This window comes from Sturnus vulgaris, chromosome 6 (genome assembly GCF_052056855.1).
Source record: "Sturnus vulgaris isolate bStuVul1 chromosome 6, bStuVul1.hap1, whole genome shotgun sequence".
Classification (NCBI taxonomy): Eukaryota; Metazoa; Chordata; class Aves; order Passeriformes; family Sturnidae; genus Sturnus; species Sturnus vulgaris.
In genome coordinates, this window is record NC_142248.1 from 41403642 (window position 1) to 41427415 (window position 23774).

A 23774-nucleotide genomic window follows, 5' to 3' on the forward strand; every position below is an offset into this window, starting at 1 on the left:
CCATCGAAGCGTCTCAGAACATCTAATACACATTGCTGGAAAAAATCCTCAGGGATCCTGAAATGAAAATGTACTCCCCAAAGATGTCATGAGCGACAAGAATTCTATTAGAGCTGAGCATTTCTTCTTCATCACTCCTTTTTAAGTTGTGACTAAATTAGCACAGCCTGCACACTCCAGGGTGTGTGCTGGGAGGAGGGAGGGGGAGAAAACGGAAGATATCAAGGCCTGAGGCACTTCAAGCGGAGAGTATCCATCTGCCAGCAGCAGTCAATGAACAGAACATTTCTAAAAACCTTCCCACTCATATTAAGTCAAGCCAAAAGAACAAAAAACACCTTTCTTCACTGTGACTGTGCAGAACTGAACATAACAGGACAGTGGGTTATAAATAAATGGTAAAAAAAACACTGAGAGAAAAAAGAAAAAGAGAAGCTCACTACGCAGCTCTGTTTTCAGCCTCTCCTGCTGCAGAACGGGTTTAAGAGGCTCCTGCTCATCTCTACGTCACCCATTCCCCCCTCCAATCCAAGGTGGCATGTGGAGGAGTGAAATGATAAAAGGAAAACAAGAAAAGAAAAAAAAAAAGGTTGGTTCTTTGTATTTTTTTATTTTCCTTGTGAAACCCAGATCTTTTCACTGTCCCAGTAAAGAGGTGCACTGCCCAAGCTAAGGCCCAGCATATTTGGATGAAGGGAGTGGGACAGGGCAGTTGAGGGATGGGAAAGGCTGGGATAGAACTGGTTTTGCTGTTACAGGGTGCCTATTGTGGAACTGGAGTCCAGAGCTGCAGGATTCTGATGGCAATAGCACTGAGGAGTTCCCAACCCTTTACACAACAGCTCCTTCCCAGCCACACAGTGCAGCACATCAACCTGCAGGGAGGGCAGCAAACCCACGACTGCAATCACCCAAAGATACCCTGCTTGCATGCACTGAGTTGTTGTTCAGGCTGGGACCAGAGTTTGGTTTTGAGGTTTTTGGTGGTCACTTCTTTTGAGCAGGGAACTGACATATGTCAGTCTGCTAATAAATTTGTTGGTGTGGCTGTACTGGATGCAGGAAGCTCCCACTGACACACACCTGATACAGAACCCAGTAGTTTCTGATTTTTTTCTGTTGTTATTTCTACGGAGGTCCAGAAGTTTAATGCTGTAGCCATTATTTCAGAAAAACAATCTTCCAAAAAAAATGCAATAGCTCCAGAAGCAAATCACACTTGCAGACCCTCAGGCTTAGGGAATGCTTTCCTGTACTGTCACATCACCAGCACTCCACAGAGCAAAACAGAAAGCACTTTCAGCACATGACAAGAACTCAGCACTATCAGAGAAGACAGCATTAAAAAGCACCAACAACCTTCCTCCTCTCAAGTTTTGAGCCACAGTGCCTATAAAATGACACAGACACTTCAAAACTCACATTTCAATGTTCAAGACAGTCCTATGCCACAAAAGTGGCATACATATTCTTTCATTATCAAAAAAGAAAGCAGCAGTTACACGGAACTTAAACCAAAGCTATACTACCTGGAGTATATTTTTAAGCTTGTCTAACAACATTGCAAAGCCAAAATGACTTAATTCGGATGCCTGTTAAAAGAGGCACATTACTAGGGCTAAAATTTATAGATATTACTAGAGGGGGAGGAAGGAGAGAGGCAGTCGCCTATTTTCTGCCACAGTGTACAAGAAGGAAAACAAACCTATTAATACCCAAGTTCATTTCCTCATGAATAGTACTATAAAAAGCAAATGTTTTAAAAAACATTAGCCTAGTAGGTAAACTATCTTTAAGTACAGGATTGCTCTCAAGAGAAATGACAGGTTTCAATTACCTACACAAGGCTGCAGGGAGATAAATCTCCATCAGTAAATTCCACAAATGGGATCAGTATTGTGCTACTCTGACAGAGAAACTGTCAAATTTAATAGGGAGAAATCTGGAGATACAAAAGGCCAAAACTTTAATATCCAAGCAAGAAATTTCAAGAAATTTCAGTGTGCAGAATTTCTTCTCTTGTTTGATAAAATGAAGGAGAGATTTGTGCTTCACTGCCAAAAGAGTTCTCTTGCCCACAGCCAGCTAATAAACCAAGAGACAGAGCAGAGACCAGAGAGGAGACAGAGCAAAGGAATCATGAAAGATGCTTTTAACTCCAGAGTCACAAACAGGCCAGTTCAAAGCAGCTGAACATGCAAATATTTCTAGTTATTAGTTAAGACAACACAAGTCATGTTAACTCATTTGATTAAGACTTCAAGTTTTTTTTCAACTTCAAAGACAACCTTCAAAATTAAAAGAAAAAGTAACAACAGAGACTGTCCTCAGCCACAGGACAATCTCTCTGTTTACTCAGTCACATACAGACTGAATCAACACCTCTGAGGAATTTTAGAAATGCCTTTTCTAATTTTTCCCTTTTCTGGCTAAGCAAACACAGGAACAGAGTTAGGAAGACCAGCAAAGCTTGAGTCATGTATTTCAACCCAGTGAAATTCTGTACTCAAAGTTTTAAGTTGTCTGTCAGCCTCTGGACAAAATCTGGGCATTATTTCCAGCAGATCTTCTACTCTTAAAGGATCCCAGATCTTCTTAGAAATATAACAGATCTCACTAAAGGACACATGGGTTCTTCTCCATTAAACTGTCCCTATAAGGATAAAGAGCACATCAAAAGCATCTCCAAGACAGGTACTTTATTCATCATTCCCTAGCAAAACACAAAAATGGCCAAGATTTAAGACAGTTAAAATTTTTAAATTTCAACTCAAGTGGAAACTAATTAATCAATGTATAACCAAAAGCTTGTCCCAGATCAGCTGATGAACTCAACTGATCTTTTTAACAAAGGTAACTGGAGATGATGAACTACAGGGTCTCATCAGCAAAATGAGATTGAAGAGATTCTCCATGTGCTTAAGGAGAAGTATTAGTATTCTACTTGGCAGAATTATTATATTAGTATTCTACTTAAGTAGAAGTATTAAGAGTACCAGAAGGATCCCAGCTTCCTCAGAGGCCTCTGAATCAAACTCTAGAGTAATAGGGAAACAGGCAGGAAAATACAATTTTCTGCTTTTACCCAAATTCTTGGAGTAACTTATGCTGTCTAAGGAGAAGGCTTTCTGCCCCTAAGGTTTTCTGGTTTTTTTGCCTTAATGGTTTTTCCCATCTCTTCAAGTCTTTGCACATTACTGCAGCTGCCTGCAAACCCTGGAAGATGAAGCTCTAAGAAAAGTGTGCAAGATACTGAGATACCCTGAAGACTCAACCACAGGAGAGTCCAGCATCAAACTGTGGCTTGTGCTGCTGGAACTTACCAGAGCCTGCATCAAAGCAGAGAATCAGGAAAGCCCACATTACTGACATCCAGGCCAGCCCCAGAAGCACACAGGTCCAGAAAGCTGGAAGTCAAATACAACAGCCTAGTAACACCAGGAAAGTTCCCTATTGAATTGTTATGTGATCAGTAACAGCAATCACAAATGTGAAAGGGCAAACAAGCAGGGAAAACAACATTCCTTTAAAAATTGTTTGATGAAGAAGTTAAGGACCAAAGAATTAGCACTCCAGGTCACAACTTTTCTGCATTCCTGGTGCTGGAGCATGTTCTGATGAGAGAGAAAGAGTAATGAAAGTCAAGAAACACTTATTCAAGAAACAAGTATGTGAGTGTTATGGCTAGGACACATCCATGGTTTAGGACATGCTGGAGAGGGTGGATCTACAAGACAGGAGGAAAAAAAGCTGTGAGTGGCCTCAGTGGGAAGAAGTCTGAACTTGTTAACATGCAAAAGAGCAGAACAGTTGGATGCAATTTGTAGTTCAGTTTTGGCCATGCTAACTCTATGTCAACAAGAAGATACACAAATACAGACAGATTCAGCAGACACCAAAGCCTACGATTCATCACCCTTATCTTCAGAGATGAGTGACTGGGCTTAGTCAATATAGACTTCCTTTCAGTGAGTGAAGAGAAACAGACGCTTCAGAGAATGAGTCATTGACTTCCTTTCGGATTAAATTAATCACACTCTAAATCTGTGTGCCTCTATGCAGAGCCTCTGAAAGTAGATGAGAAACAGGAGCTCACACAGACATCTAAATTTTGCCACCTATGTCCAGCCATGACACAGGACTAGATGGAAGAGGTATGTTGAGGTTGAAGAAGTTTACCAAGTTGTTTTCAAGTTGTATTTGAAACACCAACCACCAAACAAAACAAACAACAAAAAATCCAACATCCAACAAAACACACCCACACCCGAAAAACATGTAGTATCATCTCAAATGAATAGCAGGAGATGTCCCCTTATCCTCCTTCAAAGAGAGATGGGGAAAGTCAACACATGAAATGTGAAGATGAAGGAAATGGATGAGACAGAAATTGCTAATGATAACAGAGGACTCATAAGAGACAAGGCAGTAGACAGATCAAAGGGTAAAACTGAAGCAATGGTCTGGCTAGAGGAGGAAATCTTTCAAAGCCTTAGTGAGTAAAGAAATTTAGGAAGATATGAGGCAAACCAGAAAAGGAGAACTTTAAGCAATGATTAGTTTAAAAGACAACAAGAGAAAACTCGATGTGGTGCTAATAAACAGAGATGAGAGGATTAGCTTCTATCACAACAGAAATGAAGGCAAGAAGGACAAGATAATGGCAGAGAGCCTAGATTAGAAGTTTCATTATTGAAATCAAAGCTGGGAACAGAAATTGATACAGAAGGAAGAGTCAAAGAAAAGATTGCATCCAACAAAGGAAACAGTCTGGAAGACTTCAAAGCCTATGCACAGCTGCAAAACTACAAATTCACTGGGGAGTTACAGACACATTATGGAACAGTTCACGTGCCTGGAGTAATGAGATGGATGGTTACAGGCTCCACAAGAAGGACAGACAGGGAAGGTGACAGGGATTCATTGTATACAAAGGAACCATGTGAAAGTGTGAAGCTCTGCTGCAAAATGATTGACAGGCTAATGAAGAGTAAACAGGTCTGGATGAGAGGCAAGGCCAAAGGAAAGAGTCATGAGCACCTGCCATAGACCATCTGATCCTGAAGATAAAGCCTTCTTTAGAAAGCAGGAACACCTCCAGGTTCTCATGGTGAACTGCATCTACCCCAGCAGCTGCTGTACAGGAACCATAGTGGGTCACAGGCAATCCAGTGGAATTCCAGAGCACATCAGGAGCAGCTCAAGCAGAAGCTGTGATACACCTACCAATCTTTGGAAAGGAAGAAGTGGTGGAGGATGTAAAGTCTGATAGCAGGCTTGGTCACAGTAACCCAAGATAAACAAGATCTTGAGGGGTGTTAGGAAGATGAGTAGCATAATTATAACACTGGATTTCAGAGGGCTTCAGCTGGTTCAGAGAAGAGGTAGGCAACTATCCATAGTAAAGAAAGACTGAGCAAGGGCTCCCCTACACACAATCTACACACACAAGTTAATTGGACTTGATGGGATCATCCGAGAATGCAAAGGGAGATGGTAAAAAGAGTAATTTCTGCCATTTTTAAAAAGTTGTAGGAATTTGATGAGGTTCTCTCTGAGTAGAAGGCAGCAAACATCAGGCTTGTCTTCCAGAGGGAGAAATAGGACTCCAAAGGTGAGTGAGGCTCCTCTCAGCCTCTTGGAAGGCTACAAATCTACCTGGAAACCATTTCCAGAGACACAAAACCCAAGAAGGTTACCAGGAATTGCCAGCACAGATTCAATGAGGGTAGATCATGCCCATCTGCAACAACCAGAATACAGTGAAGATAAATTCTAACTGCAGCTCTTACCTCATCCCATTTCATCATTCTCTCTGGTAGCCAAATTGCAGAGATCTGTACTAGGCCAGTGAATAGCAGCTTGGGTGAAAGGCTGGCCTGGTTCCAAGAGTAGTGCTCAGCACTTTCACCATCAGACTTACAACTGGAGTCAACAGTGTTTAATGCCTTCATTAACAACATGAACAATAGGCCAGAAGGTTTCCTTTGCCAGCCTACAGATGACATCCCATTGGAACAGTGGCCAATATGCTGATGGGCAGAGCCACTATTCAGAGGAATCTGAAGATGCTGCAGAAATGAGCTGACAGAAGCCTCATGAGCCAAATGCAATTTTTCTGCAGCTGGGACAGAAGAACTGCAGGGCAAAAACACAGGCTAGGGACTGTTTGACTTTTTTGCAGAAAAGGGTCTGGGTTCCTCATGGACAAAAAGCTGAACATGGCTCAGCAGCATCCAGTCACAGTGGTGAAGGTAACTCCATCCCAGAGCCATGTTATTGAGACTGCAGCCAGCAGGTCCAGAGAAGTGATTATCACCCCTGCTGAAAACACTTGTGAGACTAAACTTAGAGCACCTTGTCCAGTTCAGGACTCCCCTGCAGAAGAGGTATTGGCATATTGGAGTAAGTCCAGCAGAGTCCCCATGATGATTTGGAGACTGCAGCATACAGATGAGGCTGACAGATGAATTTGCCATCTCAAGAAAGCTGATGGAGAATTCTCTTAAAGACGGAGCCAGAGCTGCATCACCAGAGATGCACAGCAAAAGGACAAGAGGCAAGAGTCACATTTCATCAAAATAAGTCCTGACTCCACACAAGGAAAAAAATCCTCATAGTGAAGGTAGCCAACCATTGGAGAACAGGTTGTCCAGGGAAACTCTGTCATATCCTTCCTTGATAATAACTGGAGCTCAGCTGCCCTCAGCCCTCAGCAGCTTAATGCAACTTCAAAGCCACCATTATGTCAGCCTCCAGAGGTCTCTTCCAATCTCAGTTATCCTAGGACTCCACTATTCTCCCTTCCCTTGCTGTTTTAGTTTTGTTAAAGTGTTCTCTGTTCCTCCCCTTTGGATACTTCTGTTCTTCATATGTGTAATATATTGTCCTAGCCTAATTTACAGTGTATAGTTCTGGGAGGAATCCTCCATAATCACTTGTAACAAACCAGCTATGAAATGAGTGATGACAGCAAACGTTCAAGAATTAAGCAAATAGTTTAAATGTAAACAGTAAAAAATGCATTACAGAACATCTTCAGAAATGCTTTCCCATTTAGCACTAAAATACTGTTAGCTATGTTTTGGTATTTAAGAGGACTGAGGGAAAACACACATTCATTTAAAGAAATAATTAAAAACACAGCACAACAGTTCAGAAATTGGATTAAGCTAGATGCAGCTGCAATCTTGAAACTTAGTTCAAATCAAATTTGAATATCTGCATCTGAAACGTTCAATAATCATATAATATATAATAATGCCATTGACCCTCTTTCCCCTCTCCCTTTGGTCACTGAAGACTATTGAAAGTATCAGAGCTCCAAGTCAAGAACAACTCCCTTGTAACAACGACTCTGACACGTATATAGTGAGAGCAGATTGCCTGCAAGGAAACAAGAATAAACTGGCTATTTAGAGAGATTATGTAATGCAGCACGGAACTGTAAAATGGGATTTAAAGAGACATCACTCTGCATTTCAGCCCTGGAAGTAACTGCAAATGTTGACCAATACTGCAGAAATTTGAAGAGGCTCAGGAACAGAGGAAGATGTCTTGTCAAAGAGTCCCCTCTTTGAGCTGGTATTTTATTTATAATTCTTCTTTTTCAGAAAATCAGTAGTATTTAGCTATTTTGCCATATCCCTTAAAGTTGAAGCTGAAACAGAACATCATCTCACAGGTGTACAGGTTTTTACTACAAAAATGAAGGCTGTATGTACAGATACAAAGCATTTTGTGGGCCTGAGCTTGTTGAACTTGTGGAGCTTCAGCCACTCAATTAGCACAGTACTGCAGTCTGCAAATCAAAGTGATTATCAACAAATACAACAGTATTAAATCTTCTCTGCATAAATATTTTAGCAAGTGTAAACAAGACTCCAGTTTCTGTAAGCAGCCAATTCCCAAACAAATACACACAAACATCAGCTGGTTCAGTAAAGAAAAGGAGAAATTGAACGGCCATGCCCTGCTGCATTGTAAATAGTGAGGAAAGGTACAGCAAAGGCATGTGTGGTAAGGGAGACTAGTTCTGTGTAATGGACATTCTTACACAAACCTGAAAACAACAAAATATTCGGGGTTTCCCCATGGCTTTGTTTAAAGCATAAATATACATATTAATAAAAACACCAATGCACACCATGATTTTGTAGAAGAGTCCAGAAGTGATGAGCAGCTGCTGGGAGATTTTACTTTTGCATTTTTTTCACTTTAGAATGCATTTTTAAAAAAAGTTTTACTTTAAGCATTCTAATGCAAAACTCTTCCTCATCTAATTCTAAATATCCTTTCATTAAAAGCCTCAAAAAGCAGCAGCATCATACATCCAGCCAAGCCCAGCTGCTTTGCTGGTAATTAAATAAGAGACAGTAAGTCCAGATCACCTCCCCTCCACCTCCCCTGGAAAGACAGACTTTACAGTATGGAAGAATTTGGCCCAAACGACATGGGGAAGGAATGGGGGGATGGAAGGATATCAGGGGGAGGTGGTTGTTGTTTAAAACCCAGCAGTCCCTGCTCCACGGCCGGACTTTTCCCCACACCACATCAGGCCGGCAGGTTGCTGGCAAGCAGAGCAGGCACAGAGCGAGCCCTGCCAGCGCTCTCGGACCACACACAGGCTCTCAGCTGCTCCCCAGCACTCCGGGGACTTCATCCACAGCCCATCCCTGCTTCCCAGAGCCTGGCTCTTCCCTTCAGCCTGCGTGGAGCACCGATAGCACAGGAGAGAATCGTGTGTCACAGCACCAAAGGTGGCAGCAGCCTTGAGGTAAGAGCCACCAGGCTTCCTTCACAGGCTGTCCTGTGCCAGCATCCCCAGGGCAGCAAGTTCCAGCAGCACAGTGCACCTGCAGCACAGTTAATTTTGGAAATGCCAACACAGTGGCACCAGCAAATAAATAGGTAAGTAGCTCAGCATTTTTAATAACTGTTCATTTTTCATACAGCCAACTACCAGTGCACTTCAGTTTCACTCAATGAACAACTCCATACCTCTCCTATAAAATACGTACTGTAAGTTCATTTACCTTGCTACACTTTCAAGTCTAACCATGATGGATATTTAACATAATTTCATCCCAAAAAAAAGCCACGATCATGGGCCCACAGTGACAGGGTGAGATTTTATAAGCTCATTGCCATAGCTCAATTTGCAATTAAAAACTATGTAAAGCCAGAAGTGTGATTAAAAGCAGCAGACAACCAGCTCATTATACAATGGCAGAAAAGAAAAGCCTTTCAAACACCAATTGCTCTACCTGAAATATCAGCTGCTGTTGTCATGCCTGGGACTGAGCAAGAACATCACTTAGCTCACTGAAAAGAACTTTCCCAGAGACAGATTGGCAGCATGACAAAAGTAAGCTGGCTACAGAAATCAAAGACCAAACATTTGCTCCTTATATAAAGGACAGACACGGGAAAAAAAAGAATGGAAGAAAACCTGCAAAGAGCTTCAGAGAGGTGTAACTAAAAAAACAACTTATTTTCCTGTTTCAAGACTTTGGGAGATAAGTTCACTTAAGCAACTAAAATTTCTCATATGCAATGCTGATATACTTTAGCCAAGTCACAATCATTGTTTTTGATCAGGGAGGCCCCCTACACAAAAGCTGTGGGGAAGGAAGATGCTCAGACATATTCCCCAGCAAACACTCATCCAAGAAAAAAACTGTGTTTAGATTCTAGAAAAACGCCTACACTGTCTTTACTTGTGATTACCTTTTGGCATAACCAAAAGGCTTTTGAAGGATTCAAACACTCCACGAAGCAACAAGACAGATTTCCTTCCATCAGCATTTTACTTTTCTACAATTACAGACAACTGTGAAGTTCTTATGCACAAAAAGCCAATTTATTTTTTAAATGCCTCTTCAAAATTACAGTTTTGATTAAAGTGCCTTAATCCAAAACCAGACTTCATTAAGTTTAGTAGCTTTATCCCACTGCTTATATAGGTTACATGTTAGACAGGAAATTTAAAATTCCTAAGACAGTAACTTCAGACCTGACACTGACACTAGCTCACCTAAAGTGCAAGCTTTACTTTGCCAAACAGGGCTCAATACTCTTAAGTAAAAACAGCTGAATAAAACATTCTGTATATAAAACAATCTGCATATACATCAGCTGAATAATGCTGAGTAGAGTAATCTGACTATACTTCAATGACACAGATCAATCTTAACCTGTCTATACTTATGAAGATACATTATCAGATCAATCTTACTCTTCATATACCTATGGAGACATAATAAAGGCAAGATTTCTCTGTGTTGAGTTGCAAATGTAAGATTAATTTAGGAAAATACCTTTCTCTAAAATATCTCCCCCAAATGAGTACCTTATCAGTAAAACCCACTTACATCCCTGGTTAATTGCATGTCAGCTTCTGAGACTTTGCTATGACAGTCCATCAGCTGTCATCTTCCAGAGTCATGAGACAGGAGTATTAATTAGTGGGAAAATGACAACTCCTGTCCCTTGATATGAGCAACAGCAAACTGGAAGACCATTCTGCTCCTGGAATAAAAGCTGGTTTTATTCACCCTCTTTAAAGAGTGTAGAAGATGGAAATCTCAATTAAAATGTAAAGCATATAATGAGAATATTTATTTTAATGTTATCTGTGCGCTAAAACCTTTTTTCCATTTTTCATCTGTCTATTCAATGATCCCATATTAAGCACATGATTACTTATATGCTTGATCTCACACCTGTATTGCTTAAGACCAAAAATATTTGAAGAATTAGACTTAAAAATAAACATGAATAAAGTATTTCAAGAGCCCTGAAAAAGGACTAAATAAAAAGTCACAATAGATTTAACAGATAATAAAAAGGTGCAATGGGCATGTCAACCTTGAAAAAGCCCTTTTAAACTACAGTAATATTGTCATTGCCATTACCCTTTGTCAGTCAGCTACAAGAACTCATAAATCAGGTGCAGCAGCCAACTGAGAGCACAATGAAAAACCAGCACTAGGCAGACTTGTCCACTGAATAATGAGGGGCCTGCCAAGGTTTTAAGGTCACATTCAAAACGAAAAATTAATTGTATCAACCATATTAATAAAAAGAATTCATATCAGCAAGACTAAAATTTGCTAGTACCATTCTGTAGAGTTTTTGCTCGTGACTCCTTTCCCAGATTGGCGTGGAATCCTCCTCCTAAAGTCGGTGTTTTCCCTGCACCTGTTAGGGGAAAAAAAAACAAACACCAGACACGTCAAAGAGAATAACTTAATTATTAAAATAAAACTTATTGTGCCAATATATTCAGTACCTGTATAATCTACAACATGCCAAACTACATTAAGAAGGTCTTAAAGTACTTTAGACATCAAGTACCAATACTGTGCAAATTATTCTTTCATGGGATACCATAAGAATTACATGGCTCCATAAGCCCTCCCAATCTCAGTTCCAAAGAAACTACAAAAATCTCTCAATGTCTAATTTAAGCAGAACATGAAAATCAGTACTGTAAAATATTTCTCAAAATAAAGGAGGAAAAATTGTTTAGTTAGTATTTTTTGTCTGAAGAATATTCAATTAAGAATTTGTAGAATTTTAATAGTTAATTATTGGCATTACAGAACATAAAACATGTTTAGCATTCAACAATGACTGTGTTGGCTACCAAAGACGTAATACTTATTTTAAAGTAACTTCAGTTTGTCATTAGGTAAACACAGGAACACTTAGGCTATAAAAATTGCATGTCTGGAACTGCTACTTTCACACCCTGAAAGGTTGGAGACTTTAAAGAAGTCTGACTTGTAAATCAGCATAAACTAGAGGCTGGTTTGGGCATCCATGCCAATGTTGAGCAGCCTGAATGCAGAGATTGCTGGGAGTCAGTGGAACTACTCATGCAAACCAATCTTCCAGAGCAGGGAATTAAATTACCAAAGACAAAAATAGTCTCCACTAAAGGAGGAAGGGTTTTTTTAAAAACAATCAGGGTACCTCAAGCAGGATATCTGAATCTATCAGCTTAACAGCAAGTGAGACTAAAAAGCTAAATTGCACAGGATTGAAAAAAAGCAATTTGTTACTAATTGGACTTCTACTTAATTCAAGTCGTCTGGATAGGATATCCTTCAGGATAGGTAAAAAAGGCATCTTGTTGTCTATGATGCCTACAGCTTTTCCTCAGGTTCTTGTGGCTGTTTTCTCCTCTTATGCTACCTGTTCAAAACAAACTAGAAAGGCTTTGGGATAGACACAGAGAGAGGAATGAAGTGGCTTTTTAAGGCAGTTCAAGGCATTTCCTTTACACACTTGAATAAGATACTTCCATGGCAAGTATAACTGATGAAAAACTCTGGCCTAAACTGTTCACTCTTACCAGATTTTTTAGCTCCAGTCTCCTCTCAGTTGCACTTCATGTACAATTATACTGAGAAAAAAAACAAAACCAAACAAAACCTAAACCCAGAAAAGCTAGTAAGTTAATATTCCTGCAGAATTACTATCAGCCTTCAAAGCTTATTTCTCCATATAACCTTTAAATTAGGTTTCCAGCGCTATCCACAACAGAAATCAACTTCACTTCATTAACAGATCCTTAAATAAACAATAATCAGCTCTCACATAAATGCCCCACAGATTAACTACTTCATCCTAATAAGAATTAAAAAATATTTAGTAGTGATATCCTCACTGGGTACAGAGGTAACTCTCCCAATTCCATGTTTGACTATTAGAGACAGCAACGTCTCCTTGCCATTCCTACAGGTACAGCCTTGTATTTCCACAAACACTTGAAAACAAACCAATGCAGCAAACCAGAGAGAGGTTACCAAGCTATACCAAGCTACAAAAAAAGGCATAACGTTTTTGGTGTACATTTAGTAAGAATGGTTTACCTGGCAAAAACATAACAATGGCAATAGTTTTACATTCCTTTTCTTCATTAGCAAATCTAAACAGAAATTCTGCCTCCTGTTTTCCTTTTTTGTTGTTGTTTTAAGGTTTGCTTTACTACAGGCTTCCTCCATAGTCTAATTTGCAGCAGGAGAGCCAACACTCGAGCATCAGTACATGGCAGGAGCACAGCAGCCACAAGACAGGAGCAGGAGCAAGCAGGCTGGAGGCAGGAGGCTCACCCAGCATTTATGTCAAAGGCACCATTGCCCCCTCCTGTACACAAAGGCTCCACTTCCCAGGCCCCTCTATCCCTGAATATACCAAAATTCTGAACTGCTTTGGACTACCATTGGCAAAACAGCACTCCTAAACGTTTCCCTGTTACTACCAAAAAGCTTGCACAAAACAATCTTACAGTGGTGATAAACAATACTAATAACTAAATAATTTAATTTACTCAGGAATTAAAATCCAGAATAATATAAACAAAGTGAAACTAAGCTGAGATTTCAGTGATTTTGTTCTTTAAGACTCTTTTTCATTAGACATCAAGCTATAACATCATACATAAAAGTAATTTCTTTCCAAGCTATAGAGACTGCAGCAGATACCAGCAGAGCTATCTGAAAGACAGATTCTTCTATCAGAATTGATGTACCCATTTTTCAGCAAGTTAACTGTAAAAGCTGAACATCTCTACTTAGCATTTGTCTTTGAAAACTGACAGAAAACTAGTCTGTTGAGCACTTGCACTCTCAGAACTGCAAACTAATGTTGCCATTGACTATGTAGTCTCACCATCAGCTTTAATCTTACAAGCAAACTGCAAACGAAACTCATTAACATAACTGTTCGGTTTGGTAATAAAAAGATAAACTCTTAAAAAAAGAAAACTGAAATCATCAAATTCATTTAAAGACAAAAATCCCTACAAAGCTAGCAATTTAAAAAGTACAAAGGAAAGGAACAGCAATTGCTAGGCACAACCAAATTAACATCCCAGCTTAACTGCAATTTTTACATTTCTTGACCTTTTCCATTCTTCCCCCACAACTTCAAAAGTGAATTAAGCAGGCTTTTGGTTTTTCACATTCAGCTTTCAAGACATACAAAAATATATCCAAGTACTTGGTGTCTTCAAGTACTGCCTGTCAAATCCTGAACATTAACAGCACCATTTCCCTAAGGCAACTCAAATGCACTCCTCCATAGGTGGTGCCTCCCAAGGTACACTGCCATCTCCTCATGCCACCTGCTGAGGAGGGCCAGCCGTGTCCTGGGGGACATCAGGCACAGCATCACCAGCTCAGTGAGGGAGGGGATTGTCCTGCTCTGCTCTGCACTGGGGCAGCCTCACCTCCAATCCTGGGGGCAGTTTGGGGCACCACAATATGATAAAGACATAAAGCCATCAGAATGTCCAAAGGAGGGTCATGAAGACAGTGAAGGTGAAGCCACATGAGCAGCAGCTGAGGTCACTTGGTCTGTTCAGCCTGGAGGAGACTGAGTTACAGCTTCCTCGTGGGGGGAAGAGAAGGGGCACACACTGAGCTGTTCTCCCTGGTGACCTTCACAGGACCTGAGGGAACAGCATGAAGGGAACAGCATGAAGGTATGTCAGGGGAGGTTTAGGTTGGCTTCTAGGAAAATGTTTTTCACCCAGAGGATGGTTGGGAACTGGAACAGGCTCCCCAGGGAAGTGGTCACAGCAGCAAAACTGGCAGAATTCGAGAGGCATTTGCACAAAGCTCTCAGACATTTGCTGTGATTCTTAGGGTGTCCTGTGCAGGGCCAGGAGTGGGACTTTCATGATTCTTGTGGATCCCCTTCCAACACAGGACAATTTATGACTCTATGATTACTCTTAGAAACTCACTCAGATTTGCAGCTTTGCATAACTGAAGTTTCTTTTTCTCTTCAAGTTTGCTTTGAACATTTACATGCAATTTTAGACAACAGAAGGTGTGGAGACATGTTAGGCAGCTCAGAAATACAGCTACTCTGGTTTTTGTGTGGTCCTCTCAGTGGGCTACACTGCCTTAACAGAACTGAAGATGCAGGAGATGATGTCTGGAAACTTGATGGCACTCAGGCAAAGCTCGCTCTGGCTCCAGACCCAGACCATAATCCTGCATCATTCAAGTGCTAAACTGCTTGTCAGAGTTGGGTTAACACCTGGACTCTACAATCTTAAAGGTCTCTTCCAACTAAACAATTATATGGTTCTACAGTGACTATCCTTCCATCAGGCAAAAGCAGCTATCCCCACTCTGCTGCTCACAGCACAGGCACCTCAGCAGTTTCTGTTTTGCTCCACCAACTCCCTAACAAACAAAGTCACATCACTCTACTTCTCTACAAAAATGCTACTCAAGCTGTAAAAGCAAAGCTTGAAGTCTCTGGTAATCCTGAACAGCAACAAAAAGCAACAGGTAACAGGAACAGCACTTATCAAATCACTCCACACAGTGGAGGTAAAGAGCAGCCACTTGGGCCTTTGCAGCTTAAAGGGCATTTTTCTGTCGGTGACAGATGATGAGTTTCAGATTTAACACCTGGAGGAGACATAGATTCAGTCCCAGCATTACAGATTCTGCTTCCTCTACATAAATGAGCAAGTGAAGACAGGGAATGAAGCTGCTGCTTGTAACCTGAAGTGCACCTGCTATCTGATAGGACCAATCCTACCAAAATCCTTCTCTGTAAAACTAAGCCCAAAAGCCACCAGCCCTTTCTTCAAGACAAGGTAGGGGCAAATCTTCTATTTCAAATACAGGTATTAACAGACCCAACATAAAACCTGGTAGAGTCTGGCAAAGAATGCAGGCTGCATTACACTGAGGGCTTCACAATCAGGGAAGATGTCCTAGGGTGACTAAGATAATCTAATATAAAAAAATTAATGAGCTTCCTACTGAAGCTAGACCATAAAAGTAAAAAGAAGGATAAGTAAACCTCCCACTACAATTCCTACCTATAAAAAAATTATGTGATTCAAATTCTGAAGTTTGTAATTGAAATAATCTATTTTCACTCATTTTTCCAGGGAAATGAACAGGTCTGCAGGCACCAGAGCCTGCTGAAACAGTACTGCCACATAAACTTACATAGAGAAACTTTAAATCTATTTCATCACAACTTATTTTCATAACTACCAACTGTAGAGATAAATATAGTTGCATCCACCACAACCCAGCTTAGGACTGCCCAAGTCTATGAAGTCAGTCTGCATCCAAGTTATGTGCACTATTCTATGCACTGCCACAGCTGACAGCAGCACCCCCTGTTGTGGCCATCCCAAGGACAGTATGGAAAAGACTCAATGCCAGAAAAAGCTTCATATTAACTCTGGTGCACGATTGCCACCTGGAGGATTTAGAGAGAAGCAAAATTTATTTGATTAATCTCACTAAAATATATAGCAGATCATTATTTTAGATGGAAGTTCCCCCTCTTCCTTCCCAACACTTCAGGATTATGAATTAGTTTTGTAATGAGAAAACCTGGCACAGAATAAAACAGGTAAATACTCTTCAGAATTTCCATCAAAGGGTCTGCAAATCCAGCATACTTATACTTCCTTTCTCTGTATTGCAATTGACATCATGACCACTCTGCATAACTTAAAATTAACCATGAATTAGTGTCATCTCTAAAAAGCTGGGCTATAGATATAAGGAAACTCGTTGGTATTAACATTATTTTAACTTTTCAGTACCCAGTGTTTTCATTACAAGTTTAGCATGTGTATTATTGGCAGAGCCCAGTTCAGGACTATTTGAGGCTGCACTGTAAGAAACATTTAATGTCAGGACTTGGTCTATCAATATCTTACATGGAAACTGATTAACAACTACCAATTAAAAACAAAACCCTTTCTTCTTTTCACTTTTTTAATATTTGAAAATACACAAGAATCCTTTATTGTACATAAGAACCAAGTAGACAAAAAGCACAGAATCCTATACAAATACAGAGTTCATCCCATTTCCCAACTGTCTCACTAGGAATCACTGTGACAGTAATTGTCCATCTTAAAAAGTTCTGCAGGACAAAAAGGTAGAGATGATGAATGACTAGTAAGCTCAGCTTAAATTTTATGTAAGGCTTTTCCTCTGTGTAGTCAGTCTCTCTCTTCTTTCCAGTTTGCTGACCATAACTTTTCCACAATCCCTAAAAGACAAATATTTAGATCAAGGCAAACTCTTGTTAAGTTCTGCATGCAAGGCCAATGTAGCTCACATGCCTCGATGCAAAACCAGAAAGATTTTAAGGATAAAACAGAATAGAAAATACTTCAGTAAGCTTCCACAGGTATACTTAAAACACTGAGCATAACACAGCTTTATTAAAGAGCTAAAGATACATTACATCTGTCATGGGACACTGCAGAGTGAGAGTATACATTCAGCATTTGTGGCAGTGCTAATGGGTCTCTGTAGTAACTTTTGCAAGTAAATTATAATTTACTTGCAAGAAAACCCTGTAATAGTTGAAATAAACTTTTCCTTGATGTTCTAAAATTTGAAGCAGGCTACTTACAAATGTTGTGGAACATCCTACAACAAGAACTTTTAAAAAACACTTCTTGCTGTATTAAGGATTACTAGATCACAACTTCCCTTTCCCCTTATGAGCAAAAGCAAGAAGATAACCTCCCACCAGCCTAAAATTAGTGCACTGCAAACTCATGTACATTTAGAGATGCAGATCTTAATTCATGTTTGCTGTACCACAGCCAGAGATCCTGACTTAGTGCTGAAGAACTGATGCTGGCAGTGCCCAGTGCAGAATCCTGTTTCTGTGGCTGTGTGTGTTTTTGTCACTGCTCGAAAACCTCCAGGCTTAGTCACTAAGTAAAAGTAAGTTAACAGACTTATTAGTAATTCTCATTTAAATCTGTACTAGAGATGTGACCCTGAATTCTATAGCAGGACAGGGACAGGCAGAGCTGAGGGCATTGGGCACCTCCACGGGTCCAGGGATGGGCTGAGGCCAGGCAGGACATGAGCCTGGCTCCACAGGGTCCATAGGTGGGCAGGGCAAGGCAGTGGGGAGCTGGAGAGCAGCCCTGCTGTGCAGTCCCTGGGGCAGGGGCTGATGTCCCTGAGGACTGGGATGGGATGGGATCCTGGGCCATGGGCAGCCTTGGTCAGGAACAGCAAGAACCAGCAGTACCTGGTTTGTGACCAAGAAGCTTATAGGTCTGTTTTTCTCAACTTACTACCAAGCATTTAAAGGGAATTTCTGGAACAAAAGAATCTGAGCTTCCCCAGATAGTATGCTTGAGGATCACAAGCTCAGTACACCTTGCAGCATCGTTTCTTTGTGCTTATTTCTCAGTTACATCTTCCAGCTTGCTGCTGTGCTGCCTGCACATCAACGTTCCCAGGCTGGGCTTCTCTTCTCCTTTGATTAGCGTCAGAAGTCCCAGACTTCACCTTTCTCAGCTTCTTTAAACAAAAACCTGAAGAAGGATCTGGGCTGTCAGGTTTGCTCCATGCTCAGCTTTCTCTCACTCTCTTCAGCTTATTCTTCTCCTGTCAGCTTCAAAGAAAATACTTGTGAAAACAGCTCCTCCCAACAACTACCACAAGACAGGGGACTCCCACCCAGACACAGTGAAAGAGCATTCCGAGAACTCCAAACCTTCAGACATGGCACACAGCTCTTAACTTGCCTTTCTGAAAAAGCAGCAGCCATCAAACCAGTGCAAACTGGCAAAGGGCTCAGTGTAACTCAATCTTCCAGGATGCAATTATAGCATAATGGAGAGGGAGAAATGTAGCTCACTCCTAAACCCTGTACTGCTGTACTTCCTGCTGGGATGTGTTCAAATGCAGTGACTGATAGGCAGAACTGTTAAGAACTTGGGTATGAAAAATTAAAAAAAAACCCTAAAAAATTATTAAAAAAAAAATAAAAATTAAAATTAAAATTAAAATTAAAAGCAAGACCCATTCATTCCAATTAGTAGGATTCAAAAGCTCTCCAAATTTGTTAAGCCAGAGCAAACAATCTCTGGCTATTCTGAACTGGCTATCAATTATAAAGTGAATAGTTATTGTTCAAAACTAGACTCAGCTAGGAAAAGTACACACCTCAAACACTTTCTGTGCAATCAGCAGAGGTCCTCGAAGCTAAAATAGGCATGATAACCATTCCCCACTAATACCTGACTTATCCAGGGTCAAATCAGTCAGGTTCAGAAACACAATTTCAAGGCAGGGCCTTCACAAGGTTCAATACAGTAACATAGCTAGGGTGAAGTGTTGAGGCCAGATTCTTTCCTGACTATGACCTCTCACAACAGAATTAAGAATTACAACTAACGTGACCAGTATGGGGCATAAAGATTTCAGAGGACTTTCCTCTCAAAAGATCAACAAAACAATACATAGCAGCCCCTTCTAGAGCATGAAGGAGTTGTTCCCTTGCTAGTGAAAGAACTTACCAACTAACAACCCAGGAAGTGACTGGTACCTTGCAAGAAGAACTGAGTCTTTCAGACAGACAGCATTGAAAGGAATGGTGGAATTAGCTCGGTAAAGCTCAAAGAACATGATCTTCCTGTGAAGACTCAAAAGAACAGCTGTGTCAAATCACTCAAAGACTAGTCTAATATTCTACCTCTGAATGAGAAAGTCCATTAATTTTCATGCCTACAAGGGTAGCATGTAACACAGGAAGAAAGCTTGTTGTGATAGTTCTCTCATATAATCTCCAGTGTCTAGAGATCTGTGGCTCAAGGATTTCCTGAACCAGAAATAATGTATTTTTTAATGGCCACAACACGTTTTAATTCTGTCTGCCCAATGATTTTAAACTCATGTAAACTTAGCATCCACAACTTCAGATTCACACAGGGAGGCTTTCTGTAAAAACTAAAGCCAACCAAAAACACCTCCTAATGCTTCTGAAACTCCTACCCACTACTTTTGCAATCAGCTAGCTGTTAGATTTCTTAGCACTCCCTAGCTTTTGCTTTATGTGACCCTGAGCCACTCATCCTTGCTGTGTTATTTTACTGCATTTACAGGTCTCTACTATGGCCCCATTCAATCTCCTCTCTTCCAGTCTGAAGAGGCTGAGTCTATTCAGTCATTCTAACTGAGAAGCTCTTCAGGAAGCTCTCCTCTTAATCACTCCATCATCCTCTCTGTGTCTTTTCTAGTTCTATCAGACGTTTTCCTGAGGAGGGGGAAGACAAGAGAAACCCACCAGAACTGCAGGCAGCACTTCAGTCGGAGGTAATGCTGTAAATACATAACAGTGTACAGACATGCTGTATATTCTCTTATACCTTCCAACATTCCTCTCCCCACTCAGATTTTTTTGCACCATGAATGAACATTAAGCAACATGTTTTTATAAAGCTGTCCATTATGACCTAGGGATCTCCTTCCAGTGTTACCCCAGCCAGTATGAATGCAGAAGAAATCATCCCACATGTGGAAGAAACTCTTGATCCCATCTGCTACCCTACCACCCCATCCACTAAAAGGTCCTTCTACAATCTTTACTGCCCCAAATAATTTAGTATTGCCCACAAACCTCATTAACTCACCAGTCATCTGTTTTCCAGATCATCAGTCCAGGTTCTATGGAATTTCGCTGGCACCTCTTCTGCACTCTCTAGACTATATTTGTTATCATTTGAAGAGCTACTCTGCTCTGTAAAGACTCTTCCTTATCAATGACAGCTCACATTTTATAAAAGCTTCTGGTGAAGGATCTTGCTGACCCTCCTTTGAAAATCCAACTTTCTACTTTGTCCACTTACCAAAAAGGCTTCTGGTGAAAGATCTTGCTGACCTTCCCTTGAAAATCCAACCATCTGCTTTGCCCATTTACCAACTTCCTTAGAAAGCTCCAAAGGATCTTCAAGGCAAGCTACTTTGCCTTGTAGCAAAAGCATTGTTACCCTCTATTTACCTGTGCAGAACACATATTTTGTCCTTCACTACTTCTGCCTTCTTGGCTCATCCTGTGCATGTAGATGTGGCAATCAGGAACGTGGTTCAGTGATGTACTTGGCAGCACTGGTAATAATCTTGATAATCTTAAAGCCCTCCTACAACCTAAATGATTCTATGATTCTACCCTGTTGTCCAACACACCTAACTAGCCTGTATTTTCCCAAGACTTCATGGAGAGCAAAGCAAAGCCCCTCATTCACGGCCAAGCACAAGCTCATGCATTCTCAGCACACCAAAAGCTCCGTTCCTAAAACATCACAACAATGGAAAGGAACAGACTCACACACCTGCACTGGAAAACACTGGCTACACCAAAGTTCTCTGTGAAGGCATCACTGTTGAGGCTTCCTAGCCCAGGCACATCATTAGCTCAATGTAAATACTGCCAGAGAAAACTTAACTGTGATCTCACGCCTTCCTCCAACCCTGAGAGAATAAAAGAAGGCGTTTCTGATGTTTTATAGGGATTCTACATGACTTATTAGCAAGAACTTGGCCACTTTGTGTGAATATAGAGAAGTGCAGGACTCATTCCTTCAGTAAACAGATGCAAGACTCTGAAATCTTAACGTTTAGCTTGGCAAAATAAAAGGCTTTGCTACATGTAAAAAAGAAAAACCAGTGTCTCAGTGCTTTCCACTTCCTTTTGCTTTTTTATGATGAAGGTGAAAATAAATTATTAATAAATGCATCTGTATTCAACATGTAGTAATACACAAATAGAAGCTGCTGTGGATCTTGAAAGGATTTGAGGAATATTGTTGCACAACCAGCAGCTCTGATCTCCACAAATACCAAAAGCCTGTTCAATCCCCAGCCCTGCAATAAATAATCTGACATCCCTCATCATTTGCAAACCTTAGACAATGTTCTCCAAGACACCCAGCCCTACTAACCATGAGCCAGAAACTCAAAAACAGCACCACAGGCACCCCTGACACTGCAAATGCTCCACACAGCAAGACTCTCTTGAGATCATCAGACCACGGACCAAGGAGCCTCAGACCAAGGCATTTCATTCAATTTTGGTGGAAATTTACTAATATAATCAGAAGTCAATGAAAGGTGTAACTTACCAGAAAATGTTGCTTTCAGCAAGTACATGGTTTCATACTTAAATGAAATATACATTCCTTGTAAATTCTCCACTCTTTGGAGAGATACAAAATCCTTTTTGTAAATTACTTTTCTCCCTATTCCAGAGGATTTTAATCAGTCATAAACACATTAATAGACAAGCACTCATGATGAAGACACTTTTATTGCAGCACAAATACATCTTTTCAGATTAGTTTGCATCACTCCGTTTATGCTGAGGAAAAAAATTATTCACAACAGAAGCATCTGTTTTAGAACATAAGCATAAGTCACCCATATCCTAATTTCCTTGAAGTATTGCTGGTGTGAAACAGGGCCTGCACTCACAGAATCACAGAATGATTTGGACTGGAATTAAAGATCATCTAGTTCCAATCCCCCTACCATGGACAGGGACACCTTTCCACCAGACGAGGCTGTTTAAAGCCCCATCCAACCTGGCCTTGAACACCTCTAGGGATGAGGCATCCACAGCTTCTCTGGGCAACCTGTGCCAGTGCCTCACCCTCACTCACCTTTGCAGTAACTTAACAAACCTACAAAGAGCATTGTTTTTAAAGTTCTGTTCTGTCATTTCCATAAACAACACTTCCCCCAAGTGCACACATCAGTGCACATGGGAACTTGCTAGAAGACCACAGTGTGAACACACAGTGAAGCCCCTGCAACCACACCTAGTGCCAGCCAGATAAAGCCACCATGAGCACGTTAGAATGTGCTGCAATCACATTTTCATTTTTACACACCCACCACCTTTAGGGTCCCTATCTGTCTTCGTGGGCACTAGACTTTGTTCTTTCAAAGGTTTGAGGGTAACATATAACAGGTAACTAACTAGCTACACAAGAGCCAAGAGTTAATGTACTATCCAGGAAAAAAAGATTAGCCAAGAGCAGCATCTCAGGATGTACACAAAAAAGAAAGGCTATACCTTAAAGAAATTTTGTAAAGTACTGTGCAATTCATCCAGAAGGGTAAAAAAGCCATACTACGGTGCATATCTCTTTTCCTTTAGATTTTTTTTTTAAGGATAAAGGCATCCCAAAATGCGCTCTAACTTGCATTGCCATCTGTCCTGCATAATTTTGGGTGGGAGGGAAAAAGCAGAACAAGCCTTTAAAAATATAGTCTCCACATCACAACAGGAAAAAGTGAAGGATACAAGAGCTGCTCATAAGCTATAAAAAAACTAATGCCAGCACCCTCAGTTGGAAGACAGGAATGGCATCAGACAACTCCTAGCCTACAGTAAACTCCCAAACTCCAATTTGCAGTGCTGCATTCTCCACCAGAGAAAGAATTCCTCTTTCTTCCCCACAGCTATACAATCCATCAGAGCCGCTTGTTTCACTGCTAAGCTCCTTCCCATGCTTTTGCTTATATTTCTTTCTCCTAATACACATTCCCCATACAGATTTTCCATCTCTCCCCTTCCAAACGCTACATCCCCCCCACACCCATTTTCTTTCTCTCGCCTTCTAAATGCTGTGTCTTCTTGATGTGGCCTTTTGCCATGTTTTATCCTCCAGAGCATTCACACCATCACTCCAGTCCAACTACTCACAGGAGACTCTTGACTCTTCACGTCCAGCCTGGTTCTCCTCCTTGTGCCCCCACATGATCCCTCTATCTATTAAACACCCAACCCAACCTTTCCTGTCCTCTATCCCAAATAATTTCATCTACGTCCCCATTTCCTGTGCACTCAGCCCTTCCACAGAGCCCCAAAACTTCTCACACACCTGCCCCAGTCCCTCACACATTTACTCCATCACGCTCAAAGCATCTCCCTCATCCTGTGCAGTTCTTTTCTCC

The 23774-nt window shown here is 40.8% G+C and overlaps 1 protein-coding gene across 1 annotated transcript in view; it reads right to left on the bottom strand.

Moving 5' to 3' along the window:
- BRF1 (BRF1 general transcription factor IIIB subunit) overlaps positions 1–23774 on the bottom strand; it is a 172025-nt gene that overhangs the window by 146691 nt on the left and 1560 nt on the right. The window contains exon 2 of the mRNA XM_014871337.2: positions 11122–11202. Coding sequence (XP_014726823.2) covers positions 11122–11202 — 81 coding nt within the window. The remainder of the gene's footprint in view (positions 1–11121; positions 11203–23774) is intronic.